The sequence below is a fragment of the Myiozetetes cayanensis genome, unplaced genomic scaffold (assembly GCF_022539395.1).
Source record: "Myiozetetes cayanensis isolate MyiCay16 unplaced genomic scaffold, myiCay2020 scf6-25, whole genome shotgun sequence".
NCBI classification, from domain to species: domain Eukaryota; kingdom Metazoa; phylum Chordata; class Aves; order Passeriformes; family Tyrannidae; genus Myiozetetes; species Myiozetetes cayanensis.
The window spans coordinates 52,128,817-52,141,597 of NW_026087853.1; the positions used below are offsets into that span (position 1 = coordinate 52,128,817).

Below are 12,781 nucleotides of genomic sequence, written 5' to 3' on the forward strand. Positions count from 1 at the left end.
AGAATTTAAAAAAAAAAAAAAGTCCTAATTATCTACAAAAATTTAACACTGAAAAGAAAGCACTTTGATTAAAAAAAAATGAAGATGAAATGCATTTGTTGTAGTTCCTCTCATCTCCAAACAACTGGAAAATGGAGGAGATGGAAGAAAGAAGGAAAATTGCAGAAATTTTCTCTCACATAGGAGTTCTGAAATTTGCTAATAACCTCATACACTGTGAGTTTAGATTTCTCAGAAAAAATCCTATATCTTTTTAGACCATCATCATGACTGAAAACTCATGTAAATGTGATACATAGTGAAAAAAATTTAGTCTTTGTAAGTTGTTACTGCTTCTTAAGCTAAGTTTTAAGGCTGAAATAATTCTGTAGACTCCCACACTGACACTCCCATATAGAGTCACATGCAAACCAGGTGAAAGTCTCAAATGACTGCAGAAATTTCAATGCTGATCTGGTAAATAATTTTGCTTTTAAAGGGGTGCATTGTAGTTCTGACTCTAAAATGATCTTGAAGTTTGGTGAAGTACAAGCAAATTACAGATTTACAATCAATACTTTCTGATTCAGTTTTTTTCTCCCTGTATTTTAAGTCTAATGACAGGTCTATAAATTAAAAAACCCAGGTCAGGAAGTATGCTTTGTCAGAAGAGTGGAAATAACCTTAATTCAACTCAAAACTGAATTTTAGTTTTCAACTTGAAACAGAATTTTTATTTCCATTCAATAGCTTACTTTCACATATGCTTCACCTCAAGGTGGTATTCTTGTCCCATTCATGTGGATCCAAATATCTGCTTCAAAACTCATTGTATTAAATTATTAAATCTATATTAAATCTGTATTCAAGACATTTAAGTTGTCCAACTCAAAGAGTCGGGTTGGCAGGCTCTATGCAAGTCTAATCTTTTAGTATCAATTATATTCCTGTTCCCCCACCCTGCATCCCAAATACCATCATCAAAATGCTAAGATAACAAGAGCAAATCACAAATGGAGATACTTTCATACAATATACATTTCAAAGCAGTATTTCAGAAACACAGCACCTGGAATTACTGTACAATTTATGCATAGATGTATTATACAGTACCTGTTAACCAGATTTTTATCAATTTCTGCATCTGGTGTAACAGCATTCTCTGGAAGAACAATAGAAGGTGTGCTGCATGTTGTCCCTCCAACTGCAGTGTCCTGCATGGTTTGTGACAAACACAAAAATGTAGTTAAACAGAAATTCAAATCACTGTATGTTGATGCTCTATGTGAAAAATAATGTCCATTGCTCAATTTAGCTAAAAGAGAAAATGATTGAACTAAGAGAGAATTAGCTCTAATTAGATAAGACAAATGTGATCTACAGACCTACACTTAAATTACTAAAAAGAGATGAAGAAGACCTGGAATATCTGTTTTCTTTAAAAACTTTTAATGCATGCAAGCTGAATTCAGTAGGCATGGAATTAATGAGAAAGCTTTAGAGTGGCAGACACACTGATTTTTCACACAGTAAACCATTCCTCTACTGAAGTAAATGTGCAACACTTTGGTGAATTAATGAGCTGAATGCAGGAGTGAAAAGCAGCTCTGTCTAACAGGGCTAACTTGGGCACACAAACCCTCCAAATGGTACTAGTGTGTAATGAAAGCCTGAATAAATAGGGCATTAAGTGTAGATATGACACCCAAAACATCAGAAAATAATTGCAATGTTATTTTACAAAGAGTTCCACGTGGCTTTCCTTCACATTACTCAGAAAAATATTTTTAAAAAATATTATTGCAATATTTAATAAAGTTATAATTTTTAAGCAATAAAAGAAATTGGCACTGAATATTAATGTATGTTTGCCTGCCTGAAAAATATGAGACCTTTCCCCAAGAAATTAATCCCACACCTTCTGCACGATGATGCCAATCGCTGCCAAGAGAAGGAATCCGTTTCCTGTGAGATACTACAAGTGGAGGCACATCAAGTTGGAATGAAGTACTGTGGATTTCTCATATGCAGTAAAAAAACGATTACTTCTCCCCCAAGTACTACATTCAGATTTAAATCAAAAAGCAGCTGGAGGGGAAATTTCCCATCATAACCCTTCTCCCTCTCAAAAGTAATTAAATATGCCTTGATTTGGACACATGATTTAGGATTTTTGATTCTATTGTAAATAGTTTCTTTTTTTTTTTAACTAAGCCCAAATCATGTCATGCAGCTCTACACTTCTATACTCATAATTCTCCTATGAAGTTCCTTGGCAAGTTCACCTTGTCAATCACAGCAGAGCAAGATGGGAAACATGCCAAGAAAACACCAGGAAGATTTAAGTTTTAGAAAAGCACCCTTGTAGGACTGTGAATGTTAGAATGCCAATGCATATGTGAGTCAAGTGCACAATTCACACTTGATGACAACAGTTTGAAAGCAATATTTAGTAGTATTCTTGAAAATGTTACTGAGTAATCATATATTTTGTCAGTGAAAAAACTTCAGGTGACCGCCCTGCTTGTAGGGCAAAGCAGCTGAATACACAGGCACATTGTTTACACACATCTCATGGCTGCCAAAAAGCAAAAGCTCCTGAATGACGTAACATCAGCCTTGAAGTCACTCAAGTCCATTTTAGGACTCTAAAAACAGCTTACTAAAAAGAAAAAAAAATTCAAAAGAAAAGTTAAAAGGGGAAAAAAAAAAAAGGAAAGGAAAAAGCAAGAAGCTGCAGCCAAGGCTAGTTCAGGTCAGGTAGAAAATATTAATCTTGATCAGCAGCTGTAGCAGTTCAGCAGCTAGACAAGTGAAACCTCGTGGCTCCTATTGTCCAAAGCCACTGTACATTCTGCAGGAGAGGGGCAGGAAGAGGCAGGGAGGGAATGTCTCTGCAGGGCCAGCTGGATCAAATCAAAGGAATCGTTACACTCTGAAGAGAGCTCAGGCTGCTTTATGCAGGTCTTGGAAGAGCAGCTTTAACAGGAAGCTCCGTCTGTCTTACCAAGCTGCACAACTGCACTAAGATGACACAGAAGTTTTCCATCACCCTCCCATTGTGTGTCTTTAACCGTGCTCTCCTTGTTTAGCTTCCAGACCAACCTGCTCTTCAGCTCTTCCCAACAGCTGCCTCGCCAGTGGCTGCCCTGCTACCCAAGGCTTTGCTTCCTTTTGCTTCCAAGCCCTCCCCCCCTAAAAACGTAGGGTAAAACTGACTCCACCTCCCTTGCTCAGGTGGCAGCTGCTCCACAGGCTCCACCAGGATGATCTTGTGCCACTTACTCTTGCAGGGAAGTGTGTGCAGGGCTGAGAGGGTGGCACGTGCAGTTTGGTCCACAACAGAATATCCAAGAGGACCAGGATTCTCAGGGTGGAGACAGGACCTGCAGATATTCTGGCTGTTAAATTCTACCAGACCCTCACTAAGCATACAGAAAATGTGTTTCTGAAAGTTTTATAATCCAGCCAGATTTGGACGGATTTGAACACTAATGAGGGGGGGAATACAAAAATACTCTTTGCTAAAAGACCTGGTATGCCAGAAGAGTCAGATGACAGAGCTTTACTGTATATCACCTGAATTCTTTAAGGCATTCAGGAAAAAAAAAAAAGAAAAAAAAAAGAAGAAAGAAAATCCTCTGCCACCTGATCATATTCTTAGATATTAATTAAAAGTCTGGATGGAATTTCACAAAAAATCTGGCCCAAAACAGAGACTTATGTGAAAGACCTCAGAAAAGTTATGTATCTGAGGAAGAAGTCTTTGGAGTGAGACGGGATTTTGAATAAGCTTGATTTTAAATGTTTAAATGAGGTGCTCAGCTTGGAGTTTAGCAAGTAAGGTAATGTAACTGTATCTAGTTGAAACAGGAGAACAAAGCAAACATGGGACACCCCCTTCAGAACAAAGCAGATAACATGCAGTGGTCTGACAAAAGTACAATACAAATTTCAAGGGGTAATAAGAGATAAAAGAAACTGCAGAAGTCTGAATGATGGAATAATCAATGTATGAAAAGCATTATGAATGCCTGAGATGGATTTTTTCCTCAGCAGTCAGAAGAGCCAGTAAAACAGTGATCAGGATACATAGAGAGCAAAATGGAAATAGAAACAAGGATTTTTGATTTAAAAAGAGGGAAAGATGACAGCTTACAACCAACCCAGAAAGTGTAGGGAGATTTATAGGCCACTATAAATTGTAACATAACTGGTAAGGATGTCATCTTCTTTGATGCAGGTATGCATTACATGTATAGAAATTGCATTTTTAACACTAAAAACCTGAAATGAGTTTTTAAAAGTGTCAGTGAAAGCATTTTATATTATATTACTCTATATGAAATAAATCTTATTAAATTTAAATATTGAAGTGACTAAAAGTTACATCTCACCATGAAGTTCTATGATTTATGGTGGGAAAAATGATTTTGTATAAACAAAATCTAAAAGGTTCAATACTTGCTGCAACAAGACAGCACACAAACAGGGTTCAACTACAGGCTCTCAGTTCAGATCAGAGGCTAAAGTTCTTTGAATTAGGCTCAGTGCCCTTGCACCTGTGTAAATGGGAATTTCACACCTACCTCCCTTAGGAACACAGAGCTAAGGAATACTGTGGTGATTTTTGTTTAGAATTAGTCAGCATGATGAACACTGGCTGCTCTAAAAAATACTGAAATGGAAACCCATGTTTGTTTTCTCAAAATGAACTTGAGACATATAACCCAGGTCTTCCCATCATGTAAAAGGTACTTGGAGCATGCAGGAAACTACACGTGATGTGAGATTAATTTGCTTTCTGCCAGAACTGATTAGTGAATCTCTGTGCATTTGGTCATGCAGGGAAAAGGTGGGGAAGCACCTCCTGAAACAGAATGAGGAAATTGTTAAGTGCCAGACAGCACTTTAGAAAAGATGAGATTCCAGACTTGGAAAGTTTTGTTGAATGGCAGAAGACAAATCCACCAGTTGTTGGTTGTTTCTGATGCCCTCTCCTGGCTTGCAAGTCCTCATCTCACAATAAAAAGCTATTTACTTATAGTGACTTAATAGTCACTCTGTAGAACTTGATCTGCAGCAAGACCCAAGAGAGACAACAGGCATGAACAAGATGAAATCCTCACAACGTTGGCCAGTGGCAAACCTTAACTTAAGAAGGCTTATGAGCAGTGTGTGGTTAAAATCCTTCCACTGCCACTTTGTGCCTGACAATAACCACATATCTAAAATTAAGCCTTTTGCACAGTTAACTGATTCATGAACTACCACATTATCACAGTTCATTTCAGACCCACCTCTAAAAGGCCTGTAAAATGTATTTAAAAAATAACTATTTTTTAGATTAGGTGGTTGGAAATCTTCATTTCTCCCCTTTGACAAGCACACTTAGGACTAGAATCACTGATGTCTGCCAGCTTTAAGTAGTTTTTCCCTCTTTGGGTATGTTTTACCCAGCAAGTCTTTTGTACTAAAATACTTTTCACATAGGTGAGTTTAAAAGGCCCAATAAAATCTTCTTGAGCCGATATATGTTCTCAGCTAATAGTCTGATGAACTTGCATCCACCTGGGGTGTTTATCTTAAACCAGGAAACCAACACTCAGCACAGTGTGCAGTTTGGATGGAATGCGTGACAAATCAGTGTAGGGCTCACTGCTGACAACGTTTTCCAGCAGTGTTAGAGCAGCGGATGTTTTCACCTAAAGTGTAGAATGTAGTGTCCTCAAACCCAGTGACAGCGAATTTTGAACTGAGGACATGCCAGATTATAAATCCTCTCTTTCTTTGCACCAGTCTGCAATTTTATAAATTGGGTGATTTGGATGAGCTGTGATTTTGTAATCAGTACAGGTTCTTTACCTCAGCTAAGATAGCAGTTAAAAACCCCAAACAATCCCAGTTTATTAAAACATAAAGTTACTTTTTATCTATGGTATAGATTATTGAAAAGGGAGAAGAGCCATCTCTTATTGATTTTTGTAATTTATCTCCTAAGACGACATGTGAAAACATATAGATGCCACAAATTTGAGAGGCAAGAGAATGAATACATCTGGGGAGCACCCACCTGCTCTCTGCATAGTTCCCATATATGTTCAGCTACTGCTGAGAAAGACTACAAACCAAAAAGCCCTCATGAATTGCATAACATCTTCTGTATCTGTAAAAGCAACACTAGTTGTTCCAAGACTACTGTGAAATACATTTTCTCAAAGGTTCAAGTTTTCTGTAGTCACATCAGAAAGGACATTTTTGGACAGCTTTGATACATGTCTGTCTGTTCTGAACCATTTATAATCCTCCAGATCAAAATGATAAACAACTGCTTGGGCAACTTGAGTTCTCCTCCCTTAGGCTATAAAATATTTGAAGAACTCTAAGAAAATCAACTGAAGGATCATTCACAGCTTCATCAGCTAAGCAAAACACACTAATTCAGAGCAATGATTCGATTTTGTTCTATAAATTCCAAACAGGTTTCAGCCTCAGGTTTCCAACAAGAGCCAGAAAACACCTTTGTAAGAGTGCTTACTTTGGCTGGAGGAGAACTGCTGTGCTGTGCCTCTTGTGCTTGTCCCTTGTCTTCAGGTGAGGTTGGCATGGTGGGCAGCGTGAAGCACGTGGAGCTGCACTGGGGACTAACAGGACCATGCACTGCTGGCAAAGGTTGTTTCAAGTCAGCCTGAAGGCATAAGCTCTGAGAGGCCTCGTGATCTGCAGGCTGTGTTAGATGCCAAAAAGACAAACCAAATCTGTTTAAAACTCTATGCTCTAACACTGAGATCACTTTATAATAACAAACAGCATTAAGGTTTAAAATTAAAAATGCTATCTTATGTTTTATTAACTAAAGCTTTCAAGGTCAAGTATAACTTAGCAAATGCATTCAAAATGGAAAACCTTCCATTCTTGTTGCTATTTCTACCCCTTCCCTCCATTTTACTGATTTTTATTTTGTCACTATGACTGTGACCAAATTACCTTCTCTAACAATCTTCTAAGAAGTCAACAGCATTCTGGATATCACAGAATCACAGAATGGGTCAGGTTGGAAGGGACTGCAGGGGGTCATCTGGTCCAACCTCCCTGCTCCAGCAGGGTCATCCCAGAGCACATGGCACAGGATTGCATCCAGATGGTTCTGGAGTATCTCCGGTGAGGGAGATTCCACAGCCTCTCTGGGCAACCTGTTCCAGGGCTCGGTCACCCTCACAGGAAAGAAGTTCTTCCTCATGTTCAGGTGGAAATTCCTGTGCAGCAGTTTCTGCCTGTTGCCTCTTGTCCTATTGTTTGGCCCCACCAAGCACAGCCTGGTTCCCTCCTCTTGACAATACCCCTTCAGATATTTCTACACATTGATGAGGTTCCCTCTCAGTCACCTCTTCCATACTGTGCCTTTTAGCAACTAACAAAGTCTTCCTGCTACAGAGAGTGATCTCAGATCAGAGGAGCACAACTGGAACCCCAGATGGTGGCACTCTTCATTTGAGCAAGAGCAAGGACTAGGTCAGTTGTGCAAAGACTTGGTACCTCTGCACAAGACAATAGGGGAAAAAATCTCTGCCTTTTAGCTGAGAAAATTCTTGTTATTAGTGTCAAGGGGAAGTACTGCATTCGTAAGACAAGAAAACCCGTACCGAGGTCTAGGGGGAGCAGTGCCAAGCACAAATCAGTCCTTACAGCAGCAGTGGACGGACTGCAATACTTACTGCGACACCTGCCCGAGAGTTAGGGAACTGTCCTCATCAACACATCACCGACCTCGGCAACGCATCACTGCACTCCCCGGCGGCGCCTGCAGAGCACACACAGCGCGGTTATCCGAGACAGCCTGGGGCACGGCTCCTGTGTGCCAGCTGAGTGCATCCCCCACACCTCCTGTGAGCTCCGGGGCCAGCTGAGTGCATCCCCCACAGCTCCTGTGTGCCAGCTGAGTGCATCCCCCACACCTCCTGTGAGCTCCGGGGCCGGCTGAGTGCATCCCCCTTACAAATTCCCAGCTGAGCACAACATGGAGCAATGCACTCAAACAGTGCCATTACAACTTCAGTAGCGTGCCCAGGAGATAAGTATACCCAGAAAGCACAAGTTCAACCTCCAAAAGCATGTTATTGGCTCCCAAACCAGAATTCCTACACTCATCTCAATTCTTTTACTCTTATGGATCTCAAGATAGATGGAATAAAGAGGCTGAGATGGGGAGATGACTTGTAGTTCAAGACATTTAGCAGAATTCTAAGATTAACTTTCAGCAGTTTTCCCTTCCATTTCAGGGGTGGGCAAAGAAATGTAGTCAGGAACATGCTGGTTTATTGAGACTGACAATTAAAATTGTCAAAATAAATCTGTTGATCTTAAAAAAAAAAAAAAGGTAAAAAGAAAGAAGAGGGAGAACCATTCACAAGAAATACTGAAGCAGTTTCAATAGTGACAAGTTCCTCATCTCAGCCCTCACAGCAAAAAAATCTGTGTTGTAAATCCTGCAGGATGCGTGAAAACTTTGGACTGCAGAAGCAGATAAGACTGATGCTTTTATTACAGTTATTTCACATTATGTTGGAAACCTAATTTTCTCTTTTACTAGAAGACGAATACAAGGCCACGTCACATGAAATTTAATGCAGAACTAATAGATTATAAGAATGATCCTACACAAGTATTAGCGTGTTCAGGGCAAATAATTATTTCATTGCAGTCCTTTGATAAAGACTGTGAAAAAGATGCAGCATATATGACACCATTATGAATCAGACTGTTTTTGAACAGTGAGCATGAAGATTTTTCAGAGCAGTAAATGCTTAAGGGACAGCATGTTTCCAGTTTTTGTAAACATTTTAAACCTCTTACAGGAGAATTCCTACCTCTACTGAAGTAAGTGGAAGTTCATGTTTATATCATGATTTTCCCCATCTCTGACTTCAAATAAGAGCAGAGGAAGCTTTCTATGGCTTTTAAAATGTTTATTAAAGCAAAACATCTTTTAAGTTCCTAATATGATGGAAAACAGGCATTTATGATTATATAAATGTTAATAAGCCCTCAGACATTAGACAGTTAACAGTAGCATTAAACATCTCTGTGTTTCACCAATTAAGTATCAAACACCAGTCACCAACCAGGGGACCATGAGCAACACATGAAGATGAGATGGAAGCAAGGTAACTAAAAATAAGTGGCACAGACTTGCTTTTCACCTCTGTAGCAAAATCCTGGCATCCTACCCAATTTCTGAGTTTGCAAGAACTCAAATTCAAACAAAAACAAAACCGAGAAGATATAAATGTGGCTGTTTATCTAATCGTACTTCAGTGTTTGCCTTATGAATTTATAATGGTTCTGATAGATTCAACTCAACAGAATGCTGGGCCTGAAAAATCAGGAATGTTTTGAGTCATGGCCAAAGCATGTTTGCAGTCCTGCATGGAGTTGTATAAGCTTTTGCATCAAAGTGCTTTATTCTTGGGCTTAGCTGAGTTCCCAGTACATACTAAACTTACAAAGGGTAATGCAAGTTATCTTGAAACAAGAAAGAGCTGTTAAGCACATCAAGTTTCAGTTCATTTTTTAGATTTTAAAAGCAAGAAAACTTTGAAAGAAAAAGAAATAAATCAGCAGGCTTGTCTAAGAATAGAAAGGGACAAATCCCAAGCTGTGTTGTCTTAGAGATGCAGCACAGAAAGTACAGCCAAGGCGGAGTGGAGAGGAGAAAGATGAAGTTACGCCACCTTAACAACGCCCAGATTTGGAGTGGACTGAGCTCAGGTCGTCTCTGACACAGTCAGAACCCTACTCTGATTTCCTTACAGAGCTATCTTGCAAATAGGAATAAGCTCCAAATCTTTGTGCTGATCAGCAGGAAAATTTCTTCCTCCGACTTTCCATTTTTTCCTAATATCTCTCCAGAAAACCCCAGTGTTGAGGACTATACTGGAGCACTGAAAGCTTGTACATAATTATTCATATTCTTAGGCTTCTTCAAACAAACACCATCTTTGCACACCTTGACTGCACTGCTGCAGTCCTGTATGCTGCCAAAGTGAGGGCTACTACATGTTGGTATTTCAACATAAAGATGTAGTTCAATTAATAAACTAAATGATTGAAAGCTCCTGAATTATTATTTTTTCAATCTAAAAGCTTATTGTAAACTTGTGCAGTGTTCTTAAAACCAGTAGTCCAGATCCTTTAAAGACTTTATGATGTTTAACCAGCATAAACATCACGCACTGTAAATGCAAATGGATATAATCAATGGAAACACCTCCGTGCTCTTTGGTGTGCAAGGAGTTCTGCCATTTTCTGCAGCAATTACCGCCTTCTGATACTGGTAGGAAAGGCAAAGGTTTAGAAATGGTGGAACCTTAAGATATTAGTGAATAAATGTCCTTCCATCACTGCTGAAGTGACCTAATGCCCGTTTGGCTGGGCAATGAGAACAGCCCCAGTAAATGTCACAGAGAGTCAAAATGTATAGAAAAAGGGGGCATTGTGAGAACACTCTAACAAGAATTAGAGGAGCTTATCTGCATCTCATAGATCTAGAAAGAAAAGACAGAAATGTTCTTGGAAAATGTATTTCACTGGAAGGGGTATTTCTTTCTTCTGCAGAGCATTAGGGAGGAGTGCAGCCTTGGAGCTTACAGAAATTCACACCTCTGTTTACAAAACCAGCTCACAGCTCACTGAACCTTGTGCATCACTATCCTGGTTCTAAGGTTGGCTCATCTGCCAGCTGAACAGCCTTTGGAATCATGCTACCAGTAATTTTGTCAGCTTTGTCTCCTTTCCACAAGAATAAGCACTTGTCAGTCAAAGGAGGAAATGATATGTTAACAAAACATGCAGTACAGTGAAGTGCCAACTGAAACAACTGTCATTATTGTCCCTGAAGACACTGAAAGGAGAGATTAAAAAATACACCTGCACTTTAAAAACAGTCAGGGTGCATAAGCACATGTTAGCATCTCAGGCACTGAGACAATTTTAAGACTCTTATTTCTTTTGTTAGGCATTGATCAAACTCTGTCTGGCCTATATCCCATCAAAGGATGTCATGGCATTATTGTAGTGTTTTATCAGAGTGAAGGATCTCCCCCAAAACTCCATTCTTTTAGAAATTGCAAGAGCTCCAAAATTACCTTTTAAAATTAAATACTGGTATAGATTAACTCACATGTCACAGGCAGAGTGGATGTGGGTGAAGATCTACAATCTCAGTCTGTACGAGCCTTTTGCACCTACAAAATGAGTTTAAAAAAAAAAACACAGAAAAATGATCTAGCCTATTCACCAGATTCTGCTTATTCCCACACTAGGAGGAGACAATCTAAAGAAAAAAAAAAAAGTAAGAAAAAGCAAGGAAAGAGAGGATGGAGTGCTTTTTAACATTTTGGTCTGTTTTTATAAACTTACTGCTTAAAATAGTTAGGAAAAAAATGATCCCCTGAGCTCAAATTTGTAGTCAGATATAGATCAGTGAATGCAGAGAACTTTCTTTTACCACTGTGTAGGCTTAGAGTACAATCTCCAGGAAATGGAAATCTGGGAGCTCTATTCCATAAAAGGGAAAAGTATTTAGAGGCCCTTGGCTTTCAGTGTGTTCCCTCTGCAGCTCATTTTACCATAGTAGAGAAAGTTAAGTATAATCAGTTAACTTACCCTCTGTGAGTCACGGCCGAGCCCCGTGTTAGCGAAGGTGCAGATAAAGGTGCTTTACTCCATCCCCACTGATAGCTTGGCACTTGACCTCGAATGCTCTGTCACGTCACAACAAGGATATGCAAAAAAGAGCAGAAACAAACACTTCAGAAAGCATTTTATTAATATATCTTGACCTCACGCTGCCTGTGGTCAAGTCAAGCGACTCTCATTTGTCAGCAGCAGGATCTGCGTGCTCACGAACACAGCTGAACTGCACCAACCCTCAGCTGCTTTTTGGAACTTCGTGCTTTGTTGTGCTGCAAAGCTGTTGTAAAACATTAAAACACTGACATCTTACAAAGGTGTCTGTTTGCACTCCTTTTTGTAGAGCTGTTAATGCGTATGGAATTCGTGCAACATTTTGAATTAGGTTGTGCAGCTTTGAAGTACTTAAAAACCACTAAACTTCCTGCCTTCAAACCAAATGTGAGCAAAACAGGGTGCTTTTCTCATGTTTCTACCATAGATTAAGTTTTCAAAGACAAAGCATGATTATAGTTTAAGATACACAAACAAAGTTTATCGGTAAGCATTAGCTATCTCAAAAAATTTAAAAAAACCCAACAACACAACCAAACAAAACAAACAAAACACATAAAACCAGATCCTGGGTATCTTAATAGAAATACTTTAATATTTTGCTTTAGGACTTCAAACCTTTTGTATAATAGAAATATTTACTGGAAAAGGGAAAAAACCAAACCCACAACTAAAGCTGACTCATGTACATTCTTACTCTATGTGACAAAAGATACTACATGGAAATTGGAAGGCACTTTCTTTATTGTCTGCAACACAGGCAAAAATGGGCTGTTTCCTACTACATCTCATTTTCATGACAAAAGAGTGGTTTTCCATGTTAAATACATAGGTTTGCAAGATATTAAGATCCTGCTCCAGCCAGTTTAGCAAAACACACAGTCCTAGCCCCCAGGACTAACATAAGGCCTCTCTGTGATAACCTCAGTGTTCTGAGCTCTACCCACAGCCACACAACCGTACAAGGTAAAATCTGGCAGACAAAGTGGTGTTTCTGTTTATGAGGTACAGAACAATCCCACTGGGGCATGTGAAGTGTATGCAGCCACTGTGTGAA

At 39.2% G+C, this 12,781-nt stretch overlaps 1 protein-coding gene across 9 annotated transcripts in view; it reads right to left on the bottom strand.

Moving 5' to 3' along the window:
• IRAG1 (inositol 1,4,5-triphosphate receptor associated 1) overlaps positions 1–12,781 on the bottom strand; it is a 69,050-nt gene that overhangs the window by 28,395 nt on the left and 27,874 nt on the right. For 8 of the 9 annotated variants that reach the window (XM_050336185.1, XM_050336186.1, XM_050336188.1 and 5 more), the window contains 5 exons: positions 11,644–11,741; positions 11,159–11,222; positions 7,695–7,780; positions 6,518–6,706; positions 1,093–1,193 (listed from right to left, as the gene is read on the bottom strand). In XM_050336185.1, the coding sequence (XP_050192142.1) occupies positions 1,093–1,193; positions 6,518–6,586 (170 nt within the window). In that variant the 5' untranslated portion in view covers positions 6,587–6,706; positions 7,695–7,780; positions 11,159–11,222; positions 11,644–11,741. Of the gene's footprint in view, positions 1–1,092; positions 1,194–4,568; positions 4,657–6,517; positions 6,707–7,694; positions 7,781–11,158; positions 11,223–11,643; positions 11,742–12,781 lie in introns of those variants that run through there. The other variant, XM_050336187.1, reaches the window with a different exon arrangement.